The sequence below is a fragment of the Hipposideros armiger genome, unplaced genomic scaffold (genome assembly GCF_001890085.2).
Source record: "Hipposideros armiger isolate ML-2016 unplaced genomic scaffold, ASM189008v1 scaffold_511, whole genome shotgun sequence".
NCBI classification, from domain to species: Eukaryota; Metazoa; Chordata; class Mammalia; order Chiroptera; family Hipposideridae; genus Hipposideros; species Hipposideros armiger.
In genome coordinates this window covers 531,523-556,190 of record NW_017731861.1, presented here as the reverse complement: position 1 = coordinate 556,190, position 24,668 = coordinate 531,523, and the positions used below count along the sequence as shown (strand labels likewise).

Genomic DNA, 24,668 nt, shown 5'->3' with positions numbered 1-24,668 from the left:
TCACTCTGTTCAGATCCCCTTTTCCCCTGGATAGGGGACTGCCCAACCTTCATTAACAAACCTCAGGGACAGAAGGGTCACAACCCACAAAGCCACTGTCCATTATAGGATGGCTTTGGAGTTCTTTCTGACATGGTGTGAAAACTTGCTTGTCTGGCCCTGTACAGTGCTGCCCCATGCCCTCAGACCCCCACAATGGCCCGCACTCACGTCCAGCCTCCTTGCTGAGGACTTAAGAGGACAGAAAATACATAAGGACGCTCCCAACAAAGGCACTGGCTAGTCCCAAAAAGAGGCAGGGCTCCAGAAGGAAGCACTCCTATCAGCATTTCAGAAGAGAACATAGTTACTTGAGGCCGCTGCTCTGGTCTGGAGGGAGAGCTGGGGTGCTCCATCCCCACAGCTGGCCTTTGGAGACTGTCCTCAGGACAACTCAGGACTTACTGCCTCACTGGACAATTCCCCAGGCCCAAGGCAAGTCTGAGAGTCACCCGCTAAGGCTTTGACTCCTGGGAGCTAGACTGGGGGCAGGCAGAAGTCTGGGGGCAAACTTCTGGGTCACTCACCGAATTTTCCACATCTGAGTCTTCTGAGCTGCTGATCACCACAACGCGCTCCTCTGAAAGGGGCAGGGGAGGCAGCATTAGGCCCTGCTGGGGGAGCCCGCTGCCACCCCCACCTCCACCCCCACCCGCATGTTCTCCTGTGGGAATACTCGTAGGCCAGTGGACTGGGTGGGTGACATGCACCTGCAGGGGGGAATGGGAACCGTCACTGCGTGTGCCCATGTGGGTCTGTTTATTCACAGTGGCTTCCCATCATTGCCTGCCGTGCCCTGTCCGAACACTTCATTCGGCTGCTGGCCCTGAATGCAGAATTTGCTCCCTGCAGAGGAAGCTTGACAAGCACCCCTTGGTTCGGAGCCTTTCGCACTCCTAAAGAAGCACGCTGGTTTATTCCAATGCTCAGCCCTGTGAGCTGAGATGTTCAAGTTAAAAGATACCCAGAGTCTACATAATCAAAACCATCTGATGTACCAAGAGCACTTGTGAGCAAGGAATAAGTATCAGTTAGGGTTTGGTGTGTGAGCAGGCGCAGGGCTCAGTCTGGGATCTAGAATGAAAACAAAGCTGGGCTGTTTGGAACTTCCCAGAATTCTATGGGCTGACCTCAACTCATGCTCAGGAACTCCCTGTCTGGCCGGGTCCATGAAAGATATCTAGGATAATGAGGGCCTTAGGCGGGTGGCCTTTGCAGAAAATTTGGGAACTGATACGACTTTACCGAAGTCCTCTCTGGGAACGTGCTAGGTACCCACCAGATAAGTGTTTCTTGGGGAGACCCACGCTGTGCAGGGGCACGGTGCTGGGTTCTGTAAAAATGTGTTGGGGGAAGGAGCTAAGGAACTGTGGGCGTCAGCCTCTCCTGCTCCCCACACCGGAATCCCAGCATAGCACATGGTAAAATAAATTGCACTCACTCTCACCCCCTAGGCAAACCATGGGCTCTCCTTGCCCCATTTGGTGGCACCTGAGAGGAAGACATGGAATGCTGTTGGCTTTGGGCGGCCTGGGTGTGTTCAGGATGCAGAAGAGGGGCCCCACCCAGCCCCTGGAGGACAGCATGAAGGCCTCGGCCCCTGCTGACCCTCACCTCCCTACCTGCCTCCCCAGAGTCGCCGGCTGTATGGCTGCTGTTGAGCAGTACGGCCTCATTTCCTACAGTGGGGGTCTTGGGGCTGGTGGGCTCGTCCAGGTGGGGTGGCGAGACTGCCTTGGAGGTGCTGGGCCTGGGCTGCTCAGGGGAGCTCTGGGCCAACCTGGCCTCCTTCTCCTCCTCAGTCTCCATCTTGATCATCTTCCTTGGGCTCTCGGTCTGGCAGGACTTCCTCTTTTGTGTTGTGGTTGTGTTGGAGAACTCCTGTACAGTGGGGAGTTACAGGGCCAGGTCAGGAGCCTCCAGGGGTCCTGGGCTAGTGGGCAGAGACCCAGACCTGGGTGGCAGGGGCCTGTGGCTGCCCCCTTTGCTCCTGCAGTTCCCTCTGCTGTCCACCATGCAGATCATGCCTCGCTCCACACAGAAAGCCCTCCCAAGTTGCCATGTACAACGGCCCTAGGAGTGGCTCCTGCTCAGAGCACACGACTTCCTGACGGGGCAGCCAAGGGCAAGGAAGAGCACAGAGCAGGCACTGATTAACGTCTGGATTCGCTCCCAGCTCTCCCTCTCCCAGCCTGGTGGGATCTGGGCCCTCAGAGGTGGGGGTGGAGTGGGATGGGGAGGCAGGGGCTGGGAGGACTTACCTCTCTGTGGGAGGGGTCTTTGATGGAGTAAGCGTACATCGGCATAGGGTGTGCCCCAGGCACTGACTGTACCACGGCCACAGGCTGAGTCTCAGCCAGCCTCGGGGTCTGTGGCTGAGCCATCTGTGCCCTCTCTGGCTGCAAAGTCAGGACAGGAGAGTCAGAAATGGCTGGGCAGCAGGACCAGGGCTGGGAACCCAGGCCTGGGGTCAGGCCAACACCCAGGGGCTCAACCAGCCACAGGCGCAGGCTGCCCGGTTCAAAGCTCAGAGCCTACTGGGGGCCAGGAGTCCTCCCCACACCCTCCATGGCTTCACCTCCTTGTGACCTTGAGGTGCTGGTGCCCAGGGATCACTGCCCAACAACTCCTCAAGGCTTGCTGGACATCTAGCCGACACAACTCCGGGGACAAAGTGTTCACTGCTGCTGGAACCAACTTCTCTACAGCGGCAAAGTTGTAACAGGAAAGATACCCTTGTACTGAGGTGAAACTAGCCTCCCTGTGGCCTTGACTTGGCCTGGGTTAGAACAGCCATTGCACACCTTGGACAAATCACTTTAAACTCCTCGGCCTCCACACCCCTCTGTAAATGGGAGTAATCACAGGATCGACCTCACAGGGCAGTGTAGACGAAGTGTTACTCCAGCAAAATGTTCACAAGAGCATCTGGCACTTAGCACATGATAATGATGATAAATAAACATTGTTTTTATTACTGCTCTGTGCCAGGCACAGTGCTTGGTGCTTCAAATACCCAGCACAAAAGGAAGTAGGCATGGAATTTTTATATGATCCAGTAATTTTACTCCTAGGTATGTACCCAAAGGAACAGAAAACAGATTTTCAAACAAAATCTTGCACCTGAATGTTCACAGCAGCACTATTCACCTAGCCAAAAAATGGATGAACGGATAAACAAAAATGGAATAGCCATACAAGGGAGTAGTATTCAGCCATAAAAAGGAACGAAGTTGGGCCGGCCGAGTGGCTCGTTGGTTAAGAGCTGGCTTGGGACGCCAGCTCTGAGCTGTAGGGCCCCGGTTCCGATCCCACATGATGGACAGTGACACTGCCCTCTACAGCTAAGATGAACAACAGCTTGACCTGGAGCTGGGCTGCCGTGAGGCACCGGCAATGGCGTAGGCTGCAGCCCCTGGTGCAGTGGGCTGCCATAAGCTACCGTGTGAGCTGCAAAGAGCCGCCGTGAGCGACTGTCCAGAGGCCGGAGATCGATCTGCCTCACCCGGGAAGAGCACAATGATAATACCAACATGGGCTAGTGAAGCAATGTCCTCCACAACTAGTCTGAAGAACAAAAGGACAGAATTTGTCTGTTCCCCTTCTCCGATTCCCCAGCGCTGTTCCGCTCCCCCAATTCCCCAATAAAATCTTTTTAAAAAAGGAACGAAGTTCTGATACACACAGGGATGAACCTTGAACACATTATGCTAAGAGAAAAGAAGCCAACCACAAAAGGATACATACTGTATGTCTCCATTTATGTGAAATATCCAGAATAGCTAAACGCATAGAGACAGAAAGCAGCTTGGTGGTTGCCAGGGGGTGAGGGACGGGGACATGGGAAGTGACCGCTTCATGGCTACGGGGTTTCCTTTTGGGGTAATGAAAATATTCTAGAACTAGATAGGTGGGATGATTGTACAAGATTGTGAGTGTACTAAATGTCACTGAATTTTACACTTTGAAATGGTTAAGATGGTGACTTTTCTTGTACGAATTTTACCACAATAAAAAGAAATTGTAGTTAAAAAAAAAGAAGAGGTAGGTAGCATCCTATGATTATCACCACCCTACAGAGCAGGAAACTGAGGCACAGAGTGGTGAAATGATTATCTAAGGTCACATGCCTAGTAAGGGCCTGGACCAGGGTTTGAACCCAGTGTTTTTGCAATGGAAATTCCCTTCCTGCACCTGCATAAGCCTACTTTTCTCCAGTTTCTGTCTCCCTCACACCCCTCTCCACCATCCCTCCTACTCTGTGCAACTCAGCAGCCTACTGGACCATTTGCTGAAAACGAGTGAGAGATGTGGGAAGTGTTCCTCTGAAGGGGAGGCCCAGACTCGGGTTCCTGCCCCTCCCTTCCCCAATCTGACGCCTTGGTGTCTAATTTCGTGTGCACTCAGTGGGTGACCATCACCCAGAAGCCTGCAGCCTGTCCACACAGGGAAGGATAGGCACTCCAGCACAGCAGGCAGGCTCTTCATGGAGTAGAGCTGCATCAGAAAAGCTGGGGCCTGACGCAGACTGTGGGGCCAGAGGTAGGCTTTCCTCATTGGGATGCGCCCCGCACCCTCCTCTGGGGGTGGGCATGGTCAGGCCACCCTCAGAGGGGACACCAGAGGTGACCTGGCCAGGCCCAGCACCACAGGGCCACGTGCTGGGTACCAGACCCTGAGCCAGGCAGAGCTCTTTTTGGCATCAGCGCGCTGATGTGGGCTGTGGGCTCCTACTCAGTCTGCAATAATGGATGGACTTCCTTCTTTCCTCCCTCATTCCCAGGTTTCTTTTGCTCAACATCTTTACAGAAAGAGAGGAGAGGTATCTAGATCAGAGTGGAGTCTTCCTGGGGGAAGCTTGGAGAATGGATGTTCTCTGACTCAAGGAAAGGATACATTCCACTGAGTGCTCTATGCCAGTGTTTTTCAAACTACACTCTGTGACCCGTCAATAGATCATGAAATCAAGTAGGTCATGACCTGTATTTTTTTTATATTACATACAACACAAAGTGTTAGGGTAATCCCATGTAATAAGTGCGATTTGTTTTTCAAAACTTCTGTTTTACTTAGAGGTGTTTGTGTGTATAGAGTGTAGGCTAGATGTAAAACAAATTTTTATAATAGGCAGCAGTCAGAAAAGCTTAAACCACCTACGATAAAACAAAAAGTGTGGGTGAGAATATGGAGAAATTGGAACCCCTGTGCACTGTTGGTGGGAATGTAGAATGGTGCAGCCTTTGTGGAAAATTGCATAGCAGTTCCTCAAAAAATTAAAAATAGAACTACAATATATATGATCCAGTAATTCCACATGCAGGTAAGTTTTATGTTAATGTATTTTATCACCACTAAAATATTTTTTTATAAAGTTGAAAAGATCCTGCTCTGCCTTTTCATGTCTGGCTCTACAGACAGCTGGTATGTAAAGGCTTCCACATGGGCCGTGTGCTGCGAACTCCCCAAAGACAGGGCTGGATTCCTCTCTACCTCTGCCCCACCCTCCCTGATACCCACCCCCAATGTTTGTTGTTTTTTTTTTAAGATTTTTATTGGGGAATTGGGGGGATGGGAACAGCAGTGGGGAATTGGGGGAAGGGGAACTGACAAGTTGCTGTTGTTTTGTTCTTCAGTCTAGTTGTGGAGGACGTTGCTTCACTGGCCCAATTTGGCACCATCATTGCGCTCTTCCTGGGCGAGGCAGATCAGTCACCGGCTTCTGGACGGCCGCTCACCGCGGCTGCTGGCCGCTCACGCTGGCTGCTGGGTACATACGGTAGCCCATGGCAACCCACTGCCACAGAGGCTGCAGCCTACGCCATCGCCGGCGACTCACGGCAGCCCAGCTCCAGGTTGAGCTGTTGTTCAGCATCTTAGCTGTAGAGGGCAGTGTCACTGGCCCTCATATGTGGGATCCGAACCGGGGCCCTCTGGCGTCCCAAGCCAGTTCTTAACCATCACGCCACTCGGCCGGCCCCCCACCCCCAATGTTAATGTAGCAGGGGACACATGAGGAAAAAAAATTCATGATAACTGATTTATAGTTGCTTTATAGCTTTACATTTTTTTATTTTTTTCGTTTTATTTTTGAAGTATTGTAACATCATTACAAAAACAGCCTATGAGAAACAAAGGAGGGAAAACGCCAGAGCCCCCCACCCACGCCCCAGCAGTCGTAAATGAGCCTGTGGGCATGTTCTGTCATCATCTCGACCTAGGCACATGGCTGCAATTAAAGTTAACCAACAGTGTCAAGAGGGATGAGTGTTGGCACTAGAAGCCCAGCTCCTGCCTCCTGAGGCAGAGATGTGGGTCTCCTGGGACAGCTGATGGTCCTGACTCTCTTGGGACAGCCAGACCACCACCCAAGCTGCCACACCTGTCCTTTGCACTCAGTATTACCCACATCTTTCTCCCAGCTCCACCCACCTGCACCCACCTACCCCCAGCCTATTACTTAAAGAATGCAAGAGGCTCTGCAAAAACAGCATTCTTCTGATGCTCCAAGTTCAAACTGCTTAGCAGTAGATAGTGACAGGTTCCCTCAAGATGGACCCGGCAAAATGCCTGGACCTTACACAGACAATAATGGGTTCGCTCGCTGTTCATGAACCAGTGGCTGGCACCTGAAAGACAGCTATGATCTGTGGACCCAGGCCACTTTCCACTATTACTCAATGATACCTTTCCCCAAAAGTATCATTAGTTATTCTAGCACTGTTTCTAATGCAAAACAACCTAAATATGCATTGATAGAGAACTGGTTAAATAAAGCATGTTCCAGCCATTCAATGGACCAGTCGAGGTGCAAAAAGGCATCAGGAAGGAATACTTCATTGGGTGAAAAGCCTGCTGCACAATACTATGTATACATGGTACTCTGCTACCTTTGTACAAAGAAAGAATGGGAAAAGCAAGCATCTTTAATCATGTTTACTTGTAATTACATAGAGAAATTCTGGAAGGATATGTAAGAAGTTAATACGGATAGGTATGTGGGCAAAAGAACTGACAGATGGGGGACAAGGTGGGAGTGAGACATTTATCACTTTCTACATTTTTATTTCTGACGATGTGATTACCTATTCAAAAATTAAATTAAAATATTTTGTTTTCATTTTTAATTTTGAAACTGTGTATATGGGGATGCAGTACCCAAGGCAGTTAGGAGTTGGCTTCTAGGCCTGCCCCTGACCATCATGTGGCCGCAGGCTAAGCCACACCCTCTCTCAGGGCCTCAGCTTCATCCTCTGTAAGAAAGGGGGTTAGACTCCATGCTCTCTCCTGGCTCTAAAACTCTCAGATCCTAAATTCTGCCTCCTCCAGGAAGCCTCTCCTATTGCCTCAGCCGTCAGCAATCTGTCTCCTATAGGCTATGCCATAGCAACGCTAGGAAGGCTTGCCGTCCTGACCCCCCCACCAGAGGACCTGCTTTCCATGGAGGTCTGATCAGTCCCGGGCCGAGAAACCTGGATGAGCAGGAAGGGAACAGACCAGATGCCTGGGAATGGAGGAAGCGGATCCTGATCGAGAGAAGCCATGCACACAAGCACCCTAAAGGGCAAGTCATCACAGTGCGATTGCATTTCTACCCAGGGAAGCACTCTAAGTCAGAACAGTCCAGAGACGGGAATGGCTGCTTCAAGAATGAGCGAATTTTCTGTCCCTGGTGGTCTGTGCATGAAAGCTCAACAGCCACAGGTCAGGGGCACTGCAGAGGGAGTGCCAACATTAGAGGGGGTACGGGCACCTTTCAACCCTGAGAAACTATGGTTGTTGGATATATGCTGGCCTTGAAATCATGCCAATGGAACCCAGGCTGCTGGGATAGAGGTCTGATTCCTGGCCCCATTCTCCACTCCTCTCCAAGAACCATGTGTAGGGAGAAAGGAGGGAAAGGTCCACATGTTGACCCCAGGAAAAGGCCCGCATATCTGGGGTGGAGTGCAGAGAAGGGAGAGGTCACCAGAGGCACCTACCAGTAACCAGCTCCTCCAGCTCCTGCCCAGCCCTGTGTTGAACTGCTCCTGAACCCATCAAAGCTCATATCCCAATAGTTACTTCGGCATTTAGGAGCCCAGAGTAAACCAGCCCTTCCTTTACTCCCTCCCACTGAAAGCTCCAGTCCGGCCACTTGCTATCCCTTTCTCAGGCATTCTTCCTTCTCTATTACCTGCAGACCTGGGGTCAACAAGACTCAGTTTCCTTTCTGACACAGGGGAACTCCCAGCCTGCCTGACCAGCCGGACCATACTCCCTCCCCTTCCGTCCTCAAACCCATCTCACCAGGTCAACGGCAGGAGGGTCCCTGGGACTGCTGGCAGCCTCTGGGATGGATCTCCTCAGTGGACCTGCATCTGGAGAACACAGAGGTCATAGGCAGGTCAGAGACATCCTTGGTGAAGTATCCTGGCCTGGGACACCGACAGAGGGAAAGAGGGAATGTCCTTGTTGCTTTTCCTGAAGACCCATTCTCCAGGGCCTCTCGCAGCACTGGAGCAGCTCCAAGGAGGGGCTGGCAGTTGGAAGGAAAGCTCCCTGACTGCAGAGGGCATAAACCTCATCAGGAGGGAGAAAGGGGTGGCATTAGAGTGCTTGTCTTTGGCTCCAAACCCCAAGTGCGCTTCTCTCCATCTCTGGGCCAACATCAAAGCAAAGTGTGAACAGTGCTAAAGGCATTACTGCTCACTGACTTCTCCGCAGATGGTGGGGGGCTCCGTGATACTCTTCCGACCCATAGCCTGGTTTTCATTAAATCTAATCTAAATCTTGTGCTTTAGAATAAAATATGTAGGGGGCTGGCCAAGTGGCTCAGTTGGTTAAGAGCTTACTCAAGAGTGTGAGCTCTGAGCAACAGGGTCGCCGGCTCGATTTCCACATGGGCCAGTGACGCTGTGCCCGAGCTGAGCTGCCACTGAGCTGCCAACAGGTGGCAGGATGTCTCAGCTGGTGAGAGCACGTGCTCTTAACAACAAGGTTGCCTGTTCAAGATGGTGGGCTACGCTCCCCTACAACTAAAGAATGAACTCAGCACCTTGAGCTGAGCTGCTGTGCAGGTGGCTCAGGGGATAGAGCGCACGCTCTTAACAACAAGGCTGCCAGTTCAACTCCCACATGGGATAGTGGCTACACCCACCCACAACTAATTGAACACAGCACCTTAAGCTAAGTGGTGCAACTGGACTTGGAGCTGAGCTTGCTGCGCCCTCCACAATTAAGATTGAAGGACAACAACTTGGCTGTTCCCCTCCCCCAATTCCCCAATTAAAAAATCTAAAAAAAAAAAAAAGAATAAAATATGTAATCCCTTTCTTTGCCATAGCCAAGGCAAGCTGTTTAAACTCTGAGGGGTCCTTTCCTGTATATGGGGTGGCATTCACTGCCTAGGTGGAGAAGGCACCAGTCCATACCCACTCTAGGACTGTACCTCTATGAGCCCACGTCTATCATCTCCAAGGGCAGGAGGAAGCGAGCCCTCTATCACCAGCACCCGCCTGGGGACCTTCAGGTTCTTGCCTCCCTCCCTGCCTTCACACCAGCTGTCCAGAGCTCAGATGCTAGCCTAGAGACTTTGTCAGAAAGCCATTAAAGCCTCTCACCCTGGAGGCCCTCTTGTGCACCCCCATCCTCTTGTCTCTTGAAAGCCCTCCTGGCATATCCAGCTCTGTAGAGCTGCTACAATTCCTGAATTTGGACTGCAGAGCCAAGCACTGATTCATTCTCCAGCTATGTGATGTGCCCCATCTTGTCTCCCAGTTGGACTGGACAGCTTGAGGTGAGGAACTGGTCTGCCATTTCCCACTTCCCATGTGCCCAATACCGGGCAGGGCCCACAAAAGTTGGCAGTTGGTCCAGGTGGCAGACCATTCTGGGGGCAAAGGATCTCCTTCACTGAGCCATAGTGTGTTTCTGGGTAAGCACCCACCCACCCCAGGGTTTTCTCAGCCCACCTCTGTCCCAACTTCATGTTCCAGTTGACTTCTCTGTGAGCAACAAAAGTGGCTTAAGAGGACTTCCTGGAGTGGTTGGTCTGCCTGGGGCTAAAATGATAGGAGGTCTAGCTCTCAGGTTTGTAGTTTCTTAATTTCCCCAAGGGTCACAAGATCACAGCTAATCCGCATGGTTTTCTAAATGAGTCAAGCACGTCCTCTCTGGGTGGCTGCAGCCTCATTCCGGGCAAACTCTAGAGACAGTAAAAAACAAAACAAAACCCCAGTTTCCTTTTCTGTCACATGGAGATGATCTTTCCTGCTCTGCCTTCCCCAGAGGGCAGCAGCAAGGCACCAGCCCTTAAATGAATGGTAAACAGGGCCACCATGAGGATGGCTCAGGTGCTTACCTGTCCCCTGGGTGATACTAGAGACGAGGTCCTGCAGGCGCACCCTGAATTCCTCGAAGCCATCGGTGCGCACGGCAGCTTGCAGGTCTTGGGGTTTCTCCTGGTGCAGGCGGCTGAGCGCCTCCCGCAGGAAGTCGTGCATGTCCAGCACCTCCTGGTCTGAGGCGAAGCGCTTCATTCTCTGCACCAGAGTGCTGCCGATGCGGATGCGCTGCAGCACAGACTCCAGGTGGCCCAACTGGTCCCGGATCTCCTGGGAGTCGCTCTGGTACCGGGTCTTTACCGCCTCCAGCAGCAAGCGCTCCTGCTCCCGCACGCGCTCTACTGCGTGACGCACACGCTCGCGGATCAGTTCCTCCATGTCTGTGCGCACGCGCGCCAGCTGGCTGCCGGCGGAGTTCATCTGCGCCTGCGCCGCACTGAAGGTGCGGTCCTGCTCCTGTAGCGCCTGCGTCATGGTGTCCAGCTCCTCCTGTCGCTTCTGGATCTCCTCGCTGATGTCGCACTTGTCACTGTGGCCATTATCCAGAAGCGCGCACGTGCAGCACAGTGGCTTGGAGCAGCCTCGGCAGTAGATGCTGCGGACACATAGGCCGGCCTGATTAAGGGCTCTCCTGCTTTTTTTCCTTTTGCATTTTTATTAAATTCCTCATAAAATTACAAAGCTTTTAATCATGATATGTTTCTAGGTTCGTGCTTTTCTCAATTCAGTGTTTGTGGTTATGGTGATAGTATCCAAACTACTAACAAAACATTAGAATATTAAAAAGTTACTAAAGTAATAGCTAGCCTCCATTTGTGAAAGAATGCAAAGATATATTTTTAAAATTTAATCATCTCTTCCCACCACATCTGACTTTCCTTTCCGCATATCCAGAGTAAACAGGTGAGCATCCTGGGTGCATCATTCCACACTTCACTCCACACAAACCACCTTACACAAATATCCAGATTATGCTTGTAGGATTCTAAGGACTTTGATACATTTCATTCCATTTCATCCTCGCTGGAGCCCGTTAGGAGAGAATGCTTGTTATCCTCATTTCACAGATGAAGAAATGGCAATACCATTACTTGTTAACTTCTTCCTCTAATATAGCTTTCATTCTAGATGTTGTTCTAGGTCTCTTAAGTATAGATCTAATGTATTCTCTTTAATAGCTCATTATAGTCCAGATGGACCACAACTGATTCAGTCATTCTCCTGTTAATGGACATGATAGTGATTTACTATTTATGATTTTTTTCTTTTCTTTTCCCTTCCTTCCTTTCTTGCCAATATGGACAATGCTTTATGCATGGATACATATAATTTTGTTTCTATAAAATGGATTACAAAAAATAGCATTGCTAGATCAAAGAATGTGTATGTTTTTATTTATTTCATAGATTTCAGTTAGCAGACAATTCCATAGGACTTACTATGTATCAGACACTATCATAAACATTTGACAAATACTAACTCATATAATCCTAAAATCCTATGGGGTAAGAACTATCATTATGCACATTTTAAGGATGGTGAAACCGAACAAGAAGTAAAATAACTTGCCCAAGGTCACACAATTAATAAGTGGTAAGAGTCCAGATGCAAAGCGTAGTAGGCAGAATAACAGCCCCCATCCATGTACTAATTCCCAGAACTTGTGAATACGTTAGCTTACATGGTAGAAAGGGCTTTGCAGGAGTGAGTACACTAAGGATCTTGAAATGGAGAGATCATGCTGGAGTGTCTGGGTGGACCCAATGTGATCACAAGAGTCCTTATAAAGGAAAGGGGGGGGCAGGAGAGTGAGAGAAGGGAGATGTGATGATGGAAGTGGAGATCAGAGTGACACTACCCTGCTGGCTTAGAAGATGGAAGGGTGTCATGAACCAAGGAATGCAGGCAGCCTCTAGAAGCTGAAAAAGGCAAGAAAATCAGTTCTTTCCAAGAGCCGTTAGAAGGAAAACAGCCCTGCTGACATCCTGATTTTATCTCAGTGAGACTCACTTCAGACTTCCGATCTCCAGAGCTACACAATAATAAATTTATATTGTTTTAAGCCCCTAAATTTGTGATGATTTGTTACAGCGTCAATAGGCAACTAATATAAAATCCAGGCAGTCTGGCTCAGAGTCCATGCTCTTAACCATTGCAATGCTGTCCCTTCAAATATCACCAGAAAAAATATTATTAGTTACTGCCCCAGAAATATTGTAATTTACTCTTACCAGCAACAAGGCCAGGGGAAAGGCTCTTAGCTGGGGCCACTTTGGCCTCAGTACTGAGATCAACTTGTACTAGAACTGCCAACACACAGCCTGATAGGCAACCTGACTCCAAAATCATGGCACCAGGCACTGGTCCTCAACTTGACCGGCTGTCAACCTTCCCAAGTCACCCAAAAATGTAGTCTCAAGGCATGGTCCTCCTGATCAAACACAGGAGACTTATTCCAGGCTAGCAGAGGCTTCCTGGAGAGCCCAGAGGATGGGAAAAGGGACCAGGGGTTACCACTAGGTCATGAGCTCAGCTCCTTCAGCCTCAGGACATCTGATCTAAGTAACAGAGAGACCCGTCACCCAGAAGCAGCGCCAGTGACTAAGAGTAAGTGGCAGCTGGAGCAGAGAAAACAGCCTGGCACCTGTGTATCTCACCTCAGCTCTGTGCCCTTGGCAGGTCAGTTAACCTCTTTGCAACTCAGTTTTCTTAGCTGTAAAACAGGGACAATTCCCACCACATATGGGAGTGCTGTAGAGGATCAAATCAGAGAAGTTCTATATAAACGTTCTTAATGACTATGATTATTATAATTGTATGAAATATTAGTGCTCACCAATGTCACTATTAATAAGAATTGCTAAGCAATTATGAAAAGAACTAATAACTCTCCAGAGGGCAATTAGGGGATGTCCATCAAAATCACAAATGCATTTATTTATCCTTTGACGTGGCAATCCCCCTTCTGGTATCTATTCTGCAACTCTACCTCCACATGTAGGAAATCACATCTGTACAATCCAACACAACCCACAACAGCAAAGACTAGAAACAGCCTAAGTGTCCATCACTAGGCAGTAATTTACATAAATCATGATGCACCCACACAATGGAATACTATGCAGCTGTAAAAAAATTAAGGAAGCTCTTTATATAGAAAAATCTCCATGGCAAAATGAGGATAATAATAGGATTATTAGGAGGATTAAAGGAGATTTTATATATATTGTGTTGTTGGAAAAGTCAAGACGCATTTTTGCAATGAAAAACAGAAAAAATACGTCATGACTTTTCCGACAACCCAATAGAAAAGGTTAGGGCCAGCCAGGTGGTGCAGTTGGTTAAGAGCGTGAGCTCTGAGCAACAGCGTTGCTGGTTTGATTCCCACATGGGCCAGTGAGCTGTGCCCGAGCTGAGCTGCCGCTAAGCTGCCAACAGGTGGCAGGATGGCTCAGCTGGTGAGAGTGTGTGCTCTTAACAACAAGGTTGTTGCTGGTTCAACTCCTGCATGGGATGGTGGGCTGCGCACCCCTGCAACTAGATTGAAAGTGGCGACTGGACTTGGAGCAGAGCTTGTGCACTACACAACTAAGATTAAAGGACAACAACTTGACTTGGAGCTGATGGGTCCTGGAAAAATACAATGTTTCCTTCCCCAATTCCCCAACACTGTTCCTTTCCCCAATTTCCCAATAAAATATTTTTAAAAAGTTTAGAACAGTGACTAGCATATGAGTATTCAATATCTATATTATTATGATGTATAGTGTATGTGTTATAGGATGCTACCTTTTGTGTAAGAATGGAGAAAATAAGAATATATTCACATTTGATTATATTTGAATAAAGAAATCTCCAGAGGACACATAAATTAATAAAAGTAGTTATGGATGGGGCAGGGCAGAGGAGGGAGACATTTTACTGTATGCCTTTTACATTGCTTTCATGTTTGAACCTTATGAATGTATTACCTATTTTTTTAAATTAAAGAACAGGCTACTAATAAATGTGGGCAACTATACAGGGTATAGAAATAAAGGAGGAGAGCTAGAGCCAGTTATCATTTTCTCTGCTTTGGATCCACAGGAAAGTTGGCTTCCCTTCCTTAAGAAGAGTGCGCCAAGCCTGGAAGAGGCGCACCTCAGCAGCCTGGCTAGAGAGAGAATAAGACTTTCTGGGTTGACCACAGTCTCTGCTATTTCTAGGCCTCTCTGCCCTGAATGGGGTCTCCCTAGGGAAAGGGGTAGCTGCTCCCTGTACGGATGGAAGTGGACAATTGGCATTAGGTCTCTGTGAGTTGGCTGACCTGAATCAGACCCCATGGGTCCAAAAGCTCCAAGCTTTCTTTCTTTTTAAAAAATTAATTAATTAATCAATTAATTATAGAAGAAAATAGTTCCATGGATTTTGGACAATATGTTCAAGCCATATATTTCAATGTATCTACTTAAAATTATGGATCTTCTATCTGATTATTTATTTTTCAAGTTTGATAGATATCCTTAGAAAGTAACATAGTATCTGGGTTAGTCATTTTTCACTACAATTAAGAAAATAAAATGCATAATAGTGTTTTGATTTTAGAATAACAGTATTAGTGTAATACACTGACCACTAGATGGAGACAAGCTCTCTTAGCTTCACACATGATAGTCCTTTCTTCTTTCTTTCTTTCTCTCTTTCTTTCTTTTTAAATTAAAGTTTATTGTGGTGACAATGGTTAGTAAAGTTACATAGGTTTCAGGTGTACAATTCTGTAACCCATGCTTTCTGATAAGACTGAGGTGTAGGCCCTGAATTGGAGTGACCCGTTAAGGGGCTGCTCCAGTACCAGGAACAACCTCCTTGGCCTAGGATACCTTCACTCTCATTCAGGGGACACTCACTGAACACCTACTGTGTGCTTGGCATTTTGGAGGCGGCAGAGGTGAGGCAGACACCTGCCCACAGGGATCTCCATGACGAGAACCCAGGCTTAACATAGGCAGAGAGAGGAGTTGCTCTGGGAAGCAAAAGGAAAGTTATTAGCTCCTGGAATAGTCAAGTGAATAAATTAAACACCACAAAATTAGTAAGAAGTAACTCAGCAAAGTGGCTAGATTATACCAGAATTAAGAGAAGAAAATAGCTTAATTCTATCCCAGCAAAGCAAATGAAAAGAAATATGGAAGAAAACTTTCCATGCTCCCACTTACAAGAGCAATTTTTAAAGTGCTTAAAAAAAAAAAAAAAGAACCCCTAGACGTAATCCTAACAAGAAATATGTAGGGCTTATTATATGGAGAAAAGGACAAAAACCTACTGAGAAAGTCTAAAAACCAGAAAAGTGTATCAAGGTCCTGACTGGAGACTAAATGTTACAATATTAATTCTCCTCAAGTTCATATAAAGGTTTAAAGCAATTTTAGTCAAATTACGAATGAGGTTTTGAAACTTAACCCACTGATTCTGAATTTCACATGACGAAATAAACAAATCAACCAGCTAGGAAATTTCTGAAAAATCAGTGTGAAGAAGGGGAATTTTCTCTGCCAGATGACACATTATAGAACTCCCATTATTAAAAGAGTGTGGTACTGGCCTACGAGTTAAGAGAAAGATCAGCAGACCAGAGCTGATAGTCTTGAAATAGGCCCTGGCCCCACAAAAATGTGTGTTTTATATAATCAACAATGCATCCCAAACCAATGGGCCTTAAAGGAGTTTTCACCCAGGAAAAATGGAGGTGGAATCACCCAAAGTTAGAGCTTTGCTTCATGCAACATCCCAAGATACATTTGCGATGGCTCACAGAGTTAAATGTGAAAATAGCACCATAGAGATACTATAGCTGACTTCACTCTCATATGGTAAAGACCTTTATAACCACCGAAAAAATGGAAGAAATCATACAGTCAACAGATGCGCCTATCTAAAAATTCAAAACAATATATTTTTTGGAAAGATACTCATGACTTTCTATTACTATAAGAAAAGCAAGTTCTGGGCCAGCCGAGTGGCGCGTTGGTTAAGAACTGGCTTGGTACACCAGAGGGCCCCAGTTCGGATCCCACATATGAGGGCTAGTGACACTGCCCTCTAGAGCTAAGATGCTGAACAACAGCTCAACCTGGAGCTGGGTTGCCCTGAGTCACCAGCGAAGGCCTAGGCTGCAGCCCCTGCTGCACTGGGTTGCCATGGGCTACCGTGTGTAGGCAGCAGTCAGCGTGAGCAGCCAGCAGCCGCTGTGAGCAGCTGTCCAGAAGCCGGTGACTGATCTGCCTTGCCCGGGAAGAGCGCAATGATGGTGCCAACTTGGGCCAGTGAAGCAACGTCCTCCACAACTAGACTGAAGAACAAAAGGACAGCAACTTGTCTGTTCCCCTTCCCCCAATTCCCCAGCGCTGTTCCCATCCTCTAATTCCCCAATAAAAATCTTAAAAAAAAAAAAAAAAGAAAAGCAAGTTCTGGGACACTTAGTGTTATTCATTTTGTTTTAGATGATTATAGCGACAGCAGGAAGAAAAGGAAAACGTCTATATTGATTGGCATTAGCTCTTTCTCCTCCCTCCCCCTTTTCACTTATTTAGATTTTCCAAAAGTTTCCACCATCAAATCTAACCAAAGGAGTTTGGACTTTAAATAGGACGCAATGGAGAACCCTCGAAGAACACCCTATCTAGGAATTACCACATAGTTTTCTCTTCTTCCCTGAATGTACTGTTTCACTTACTGTTTATGACTGTTCAGTGAATTGACTACAGGGTTAATATTTTAACAGAAGCCCCAATGTGTTTCCTGGGCTCTGAATCTTCTCATCCTAAAGTGGCCTCTGTCTAAACTGCCATGCCAGAGGCCATCTGACAGCAGAAAGGGCATGAGTTCTTAAGGGAGACAGACTCTGGCCGGAGTTCTTCCGACTCTGAGCTATGAGGCCTTGAGTAAATTACTGTCTCTCTCTGAGACTTAATTTGCCCATCTATAAAATGGGGATAAAGATGCCATTCTCACAGACTTTTGCCAGGACAAAGGTGGGTTGGTGTATGTGAAGTGACCAGCACAGTGCCAGGTACACTTTGGACGCTCTGGAGCCATCAAAAAAGAGAGGGCATTAACTACATACATACACATGGATAGCCACGCTGTTGGTGGGTGAACCTCTCAACCTCAGACAGTAAGGAAACATCACCACTAGTGTGGTCTCTGGGCTGTTCCCTTCCCAGTATGGATAAGCCACCCTAGTCCAACTATACCTCCTGCTTGCCCCGTCTGCTGTTCTAGTCAACAGGGTAGCTCAGAAATACAGGAAGCAAAAATCCTATGAAAATAGGACCAGTAGAGAAGAGCCGCACCCAGAGCTGGACTCTAGGCAGGGCCTGGCTTGCCTGAATGGCAACTGAAAAACTCTACACTCCCCCCGCCCCCCCCCCTACAAGAGCGACCACTGGAAGCTTTCGCTTTCACTTTGCTGGAGTAGCAAAAGGAGCAGCCTCCTTTGGAAACTCAAATTAGCTAGAGGGCATGTAAAGGGCATTTATCTTGTAAAGTCATTTACACAGCAGTATGCATGCATTTAATCAGACTTGTTTCCTGCTTATCCCCTGGGTGACATGGTTGAGGAAAAAAGATTTATGAAGCTAGGAGAGGAGGTGGGTAATTGTAGAGCCTGAGATACTTAAAGAGAGTGAAAGCTTATTCCTATTGGCCTCCCCTCCTCCAACTAGTGGTTGGTTGAGAAGGTGGTGACTGAGATGGGAGAACCTGAGGGCTCAGAGAGGAAGATACTGGAAGAGAAGCAGCAAGGAAGCTTTGTCTGTTCCACACTATTGGCTTACGCTGGCCCCACACCCAAGAATGAGGATGAGAAAGTTTGTGCCTTCTCCACGCTCCTACGCAGGTCCCTGCTCCCAAGACATAGGGCTGGCAGAGCCACGGTGTACAGTGTTCTCTTGGGCCATCACTCATTCAGTAGGTAGCAGGTGCAGGGCTGTGTGGGTATCCTGCCCCTCCTGCCCTCTTTATGGCAGTGAGTGACACTACCATTCAAAGGCCACTCAAGCCAGACAGCAAGGGGAATTCCAGATTCCTCCCCATGCTCTTCTGCTTCAAAAATAATTCATCGCTGTCTTGTTGATTCTACCTTCATTTACTTAGAAAAAAAAAAAAAGGCTGAGAACCAACTGTGTGTGGGCATGCGGTTAGAATATGAAGATGATTCAGGTATAGTCCTGGTTCCCAAATCAGTTCCCATGGCTACTGCCTTGGTTCTTGCACCAATCATGGCTTATCCCCTTTGGCACTACCCCTAATGGGCCTCCCTCAGAAGTACAGTTGGAATTGCATCAAGTACAAGACATTTTTAAAGCATCACGTAGTTATGCGTTAATAAAGGAGATTCAATTTTTGGAACAGTTAGATCACTTGGGGAAATTCATTGAGTTTTATAATGCACTATAATTCTACAGTATTGAATATTAGTGAACATTAATGCAACAGGCCAGTAAATGTTGCAAGACAATAAGAAAAAGTTTATCACATAGATAAGTACTGTGATTATCAAGCTATTTAAATCCGATCTAATTTCAGTAAATGAAATGGCAAAGATGAAAATAGCTAAAACGATCGATTGATTAAAGCCATGAAAAGAAAAATATTTTATATTTAAGGCAACAACAATTTAATACTATATCAGTTAAATAACATGGTATAAACAGGCAGTTCTATTTAATTAGATCAATTCTAACAGCTTTGGAAGGACAAATCCAAATAGTAAAATACACCAAAGCAGGAATTGTTAGAAAATTCAATGACTAAAGTTAATCAAATGTTAATAGAACCTTGTGACATAGAAAACAAACAATTTTGATATTCTCACGTACTTTTACAAAAATGTGTATGAAATGATTTTAGGTAGCTTTGAATGTATATTGTGGTTCTGATTTTGTTACTCATTCAACAGTCATTAAATAAATTCCCCTAAAGTGTAGTAATACTGCTAATATTACTAATCTGGAAAACACCTAAAAATAATAAATTAACAATTGTAATACTAAGGTACTAGAGCAAGAAGAGGAAAATGAAGACAAAGAAAGAGGAGTAATGTAAGAAAATTTCAAGGAAGTAAACAGAATATTTAGATTGAAAAAGTACACCAGGTCCCAAAATAATTTGATACAAAGTGTTCCACACCAAGACAGCTTGGTTAAATGAATAAACTTCAAGAATGAAAACTATCTTTAGGCATCAAGACAGAAAAAGCCAATAAATGGGGTCTCAGACCGCTCCTCATGAACATTCGATGTTGGAAGACAATGCAGCAGCTGACAAAGTTCTACACGAAAGCGTGTGACGCACCCAGGTGAATCGTATACTCAGCCAACGCGCCATTCAAGTGTAAGCGCAACCAACAGGATTCTCAACACCAGGAAACTACGCATTCAGAACATAGACTTCCTTCTGGGAAAAAAACTGCTGATTGACAGCACTCATCTAACTAAGAGCTGAATCAAAATAAAGGATCTGTGACAAGTGATGGTCAAGGAAAATGACCAGTGGTTCCATTGGAGCCACTATGACATGGAACCAAGACTAGAATCATAGGGGTGGCCCACCCTGATCTTTCACAGCAGAGGCTCCATTATTACTGTCTAAAACGGAAGCATTTCATTAAAAGCAAAGTATAATGACAGCCACTCCTTATTGTCTTAGTCATCATTTTGCTTAATCTTAGATCTTTTGGGACAATATTTTAGGATGAAGAACTATTTCTTTGACACTTAGTAGGTCCCATTTTACTTCAGTTTCTTTTCCTTCCATTAAAGTCAAGGAAAAGTAAATTTTAACATTGCCTAAATAGCATGCTTCCTTTTAATAATGTAATTCTAAGGGAAAATACACTTTGAGTCCTAAAGAAGTGCCTTAGTGAATCCTTTTTTTGCAATTCAGCCCAGTTGTCGGTGGAGGACTGGCTGGATGCAGAGGCCAGCAGCAGCAGGAAAGGAACACAGCCACATCCTGTCCGGCCCTGGCTCCTAGGAGCTCCCGCTTGGGCTAGCTCCCATGAACGCTCTGGCCTCTCACTCATTTATACAAGGGAGACAGTTCTCTCTTCCTCAATAATCTCACAGAAGGCTGTGGAACTTAAGATAACAGCACAGGAAACACATCTCAAAAGAGGAAAGGGATCTATTGTGTTAACAAGAGGTTGAGTCCAACCAGGCAGCCCATTCTCTGACCACGTTGGAAAAGGGAAGCTTCCCATTGGAAAGGAGCTGCCCAAGCACCAAAGGCTCAGGGAACTTCACTTGAGGCTGGCTTCAAACTGTTCCCCGCACATGGGTTTCTGCTCCCCTGCATCCCACACATCTGGGATCTTTTCTTTGCTTTGCTTTCACTTGCAGTTGTCGCGGGAGATTTTTCCAAGACATAGGAAAGATATAGCCCTCTTTCTTTTTGTACCATGCCCCTTTAGGGGGCCATACACTCCACATTCTTAGCCCATGAGCTTTGGGAAACCACGTGATTCAGTCTTACATCAATCTGGGTATCCCCCAGCAGCCTCAGCGAGCCTTTCATGGACAGGAACCTGATCCATTTTGAGACATGCTGAGATTTGGCTTGGAATTCTGGGGAGGTCCTCACTCTCTCCCATTGGCTTTGAGGTGAGGGTATGTGACCTCTGGAGCTGCTGCAATCATTTGGCAGCCAAGAGGGAGAAACCCTTCTGTGAATGGAGCTGACTTGGAGGAGAGCCAGGTCACAAGAAATATAGAGAGAGTAGGTCCTGGTGACACAATTTCAGTATCTAATAAGGTTAGGCCAGAGGCCAGCTCCACACCTATTCACTTACATAAGCCGTTCATTTGTTTTTTGCTTAAGCCACTAACTAAAAGTTTGTCACTAATTTACACATTTGTTTTAGTTGAAACTCATACAGACAAATCTCTAAGGTCAAGGTACATCTCAAATGTCATCTCTTTCATCAAGGTTTCCCTGAGCCTCCCAGTTAAACACAATCTTCCCCTCCTTAAAACTGCCCCAGGCCTTTATCTGACCAGGTCTTCCGATATCTATGGGTCCCTGACACAGAGCACAGGGACGTGTGTACCCACAACTTATCTGTAGACAGACACTCTCCATAGATCCAGACTTCAAAGACAGGGATGCTTATTCTCCCAGCAACAGCAATCAAGGTGTATGAAATAAATGCTCAAGAAATGGTTGTTTAGTTGCTCACGGGACAAATGGATAGATGTAGTTCCAGGTAGTTTAATCTTATGAGTTAGGGATCAATGACAAAAACTGTTCATTTCAAGTCTTACTGTTAAAAATTCTTCTAAAATGTCCCTGAGCAGCAAAGCCCACTCTTTCCAGCTGGAGAAAGCAGAGATCTGGCTTCAGGAGCATTGAGACAGGGACACTGAGCATAAACCTGACCTTGGCTTGGGTTACTTTAAATTCCTTACTTCTGTTTCCAAACCATAGAAGGGCACCGGGGGGGGGGGGGGGGGGAGGGAATCCCTTTTACCCACATATTTATTATTCAATCAAATCTATCTTTGCGCTCCCACCCCCACCCCCATGAAAGGAAATGCAGTTGCTCCTAGCTCTGAAACCAAGCACCCTGGGTGAGTTCACAGAAAACTCGGAAAAGGTCATTTGACTGGGCCCTAACTACCGGCAGCAGTCTTTCTTCTACCCATGTGACACTCCTTGCAGGCCAGCATTCAATCCCAGGAAGACCACCAATCCCCAATAAGGTGCAATTCATGGATGGTACCGGGAGGGCACTGGGCAGGGCTGGGACTAGGACAGCAGCCAGATACCTAGGATGCAGACTTTCAGGAGGGCAAGGAGCTCCTTAGAGCTTGCACCTATGGCATCTGGCTTTCCTCCCGTAGCCCTGGCCCTGAGCAGGCCCATGAGGATTTATCTTTTCCATTTCCTCTTCAGCCAGCAGCCCTTCCCTTCCCTGCCATAACCTTTGCCATTATACGATGTCTGCCTGTACCCTGGAACCCTCCCCTGGGCTGCCCAGCGTGCCTCTCCCTGACCTGTTGCCAGTTATTCCAACTTCTGGTCTTGGGAACTCTTTTCCCAGTTTATGATATCATCCCACCTATCAAACTTGATTGATAAGTCTTTTATTTTCTCCACTCAACTATAATTCAAGCTCTTTCTGGCTACAAGCTTTGATGGCCCTGGAGTAATTCCTCCATCATATCCGGCCAAGCTTCGGGTTCTGACATGGGTCTCAGCTCCACCTGCATCCCAGACTCATATTACTCTTGGGTGGGAAGACACTCGCCAGCGTCCCCATCACACATGATAGAAAGGCTGGCAGCTACCTTGACCTCCAGGTCAGGCAGGCTCTTGCAGTGTGAGATTCAGGCCTTCTCCCCACCATCCCATCTCTGCATTCTTAGTCCTTACCCCCACCTTCGCCACGGCCTCAGTTTCTCAATGGGGCTCCCTTTTCCCTGGTCCAGATTCTTTGCTTCAGTGTCTGTTAGTGCTTACACCCAACAGCATGGTGGTAAATCTCAAATTCTTTATGGAATGCAGCCAAAGAAACAACTACAGGTCTCGCTGCTCCCAGAGTTGCCCACTTCAATCACAGCAGGATAGCACAGAGAGGATCTAATCATCCCACCCTTTCCTTCATGCCCATCATTGGGTTTCCAACACGGCCCCATAAGATACCATGCATACTATGTTCTATAGGACGTTTGCTGGTAAAACACGAGTAGACTACATGAGAAAGAAGCCAGCTGAGAATATTCTATGTCCTGGAAGTTGTAGGAGAGTCTTAACTCCTCCAAGCCCGCCTTGTCTGACCCAAGCTCATCCTTGCAGCCCCTACCGTCATGTACACCCTTTACTTACAGTTCCTGAAATGCAGCGGACTCGATAAAGCCTCTGCCACATATCAGTCTATGTGACACCCTCTTGGAAGCTGCCTTTCCCAGCCAACACAGGCTGGACAGGTGGCCTTTTCTAAGATTACTGGCTCATGTGCCTGCGTTCCTTCTTCCTTCTGACCTTAAACTGACTGAGCACACACCAGATGTCAGCCCTGTGAACAGGGCTACTAGCAAGGGAAAAATGTAAGCTAGAGGACAGTATGATAAGGGCAGCTACCAAAGCACACAGTGACAATGGCAAGCAGGTTTCCTCGTGGCACTCTGCAGCCTTAATTGTTAATTGTGGACCTGGTTCCTCCACCAGACTGTGACCTCACTGAGGGCCAGGGCTGTACCTGTTCATATTTATACCCTATCACCTAACAGAGAGCTTGCCACACAGTAGAACTGTGGGCTGAGAGAATGGACTCCACAGGCTTGGTGATCAAATGACAAAGGCCCCACGGCAGACAATTCAGGCTAGATTCCAAGTTCAAAGCCACCTCTGGTGCTGCTCTCCACTGTGTGCCCTAAACCAGCTCAATGTCAAAGGATAAAGTGGTTTATAACTTAAGAAAGTTGTGGGTGATTTATGGCACTGAGGTTTTGTGCAGAAAAAAACAAGCTGAATTTTTCCAGTAACCACTGGTAAACTGTGAAACAATGTGAATTATGAGTGTGTGTGTGTGTGATTTTTAAACAATAGGGTCAAATTTTTTAAGTCATCTGCCACCCTCATGGGACCAGAATCCTGCCCTCTTGCCAGCTGGACCAGCCTTGCCCATTGTACCTGGGGAGAAATCCACCCCTGACCCCCACACGAGGTAAGACCTGTAAGCTACCACCATCTGGAGGCGAGGCGCCGTTTTCACTGCAGGTGTGGGAGGTGGAAACTGTGGTTTATGCAACTGCTGCCTGCCCATATCAACTACCAAAACTATATACAATGTAGATGTCAGCATTTACATGTGAGCAGACAACACAGAATCAGAGGACCTATAAAGACAATCAGCAACCAAAATGGGAACGAAACTGATTCTAGGCCCACACGAAAATAAGAGTAACACAGGAAACATTAAAATTCCAAAAATTTGAATTTGCTTTGCAGAGTGACTTAAGAGCACACCACATAGAGAAAACAAGAACAGACTGACAAGAAAAGGCATCCTAAGAACATGAGCTTTTTTGGGTAATAAAAAACATGATTGCTGGGGCGGCCGGGTGGTTCAGTTGGTTGAGTGTGAGCTCTGAGCAACAGGATCACTGGTTGGATTCCCACATGGGCCTGTGAGCCGTGCCAGAGCTTATTGGCAGCTTGTGGCAGGATGGCTTAGCTGGTGAGAGCACGTGCTCCTAACAACAAGGCTGCTGGATGGACTTCCGCATTTGATAGTGGCTGACCCCCCACCCCCTCACCACCCTCCCT

The 24,668-nt window shown here is 47.1% G+C and overlaps 1 protein-coding gene across 8 annotated transcripts in view; it reads right to left on the bottom strand.

The window, feature by feature from the left end:
- PML (PML nuclear body scaffold) overlaps positions 1-24,668 on the bottom strand; it is a 39,999-nt gene that overhangs the window by 10,179 nt on the left and 5,152 nt on the right. For 4 of the 8 annotated variants that reach the window (XM_019667952.1, XM_019667955.1, XM_019667954.1 and 1 more), the window contains exons 3-7: positions 10,379-10,956; positions 8,326-8,396; positions 2,301-2,438; positions 1,662-1,920; positions 567-619 (exon numbers count right to left, since the gene is read on the bottom strand). In XM_019667952.1, coding sequence (XP_019523497.1) covers positions 567-619; positions 1,662-1,920; positions 2,301-2,438; positions 8,326-8,396; positions 10,379-10,956 — 1,099 coding nt within the window. Of the gene's footprint in view, positions 1-566; positions 620-1,653; positions 1,921-2,300; positions 2,439-6,076; positions 6,266-8,325; positions 8,397-10,378; positions 10,957-24,668 lie in introns of those variants that run through there. The other 4 variants (XM_019667958.1, XM_019667957.1, XM_019667956.1 and 1 more) reach the window with 2 other exon arrangements.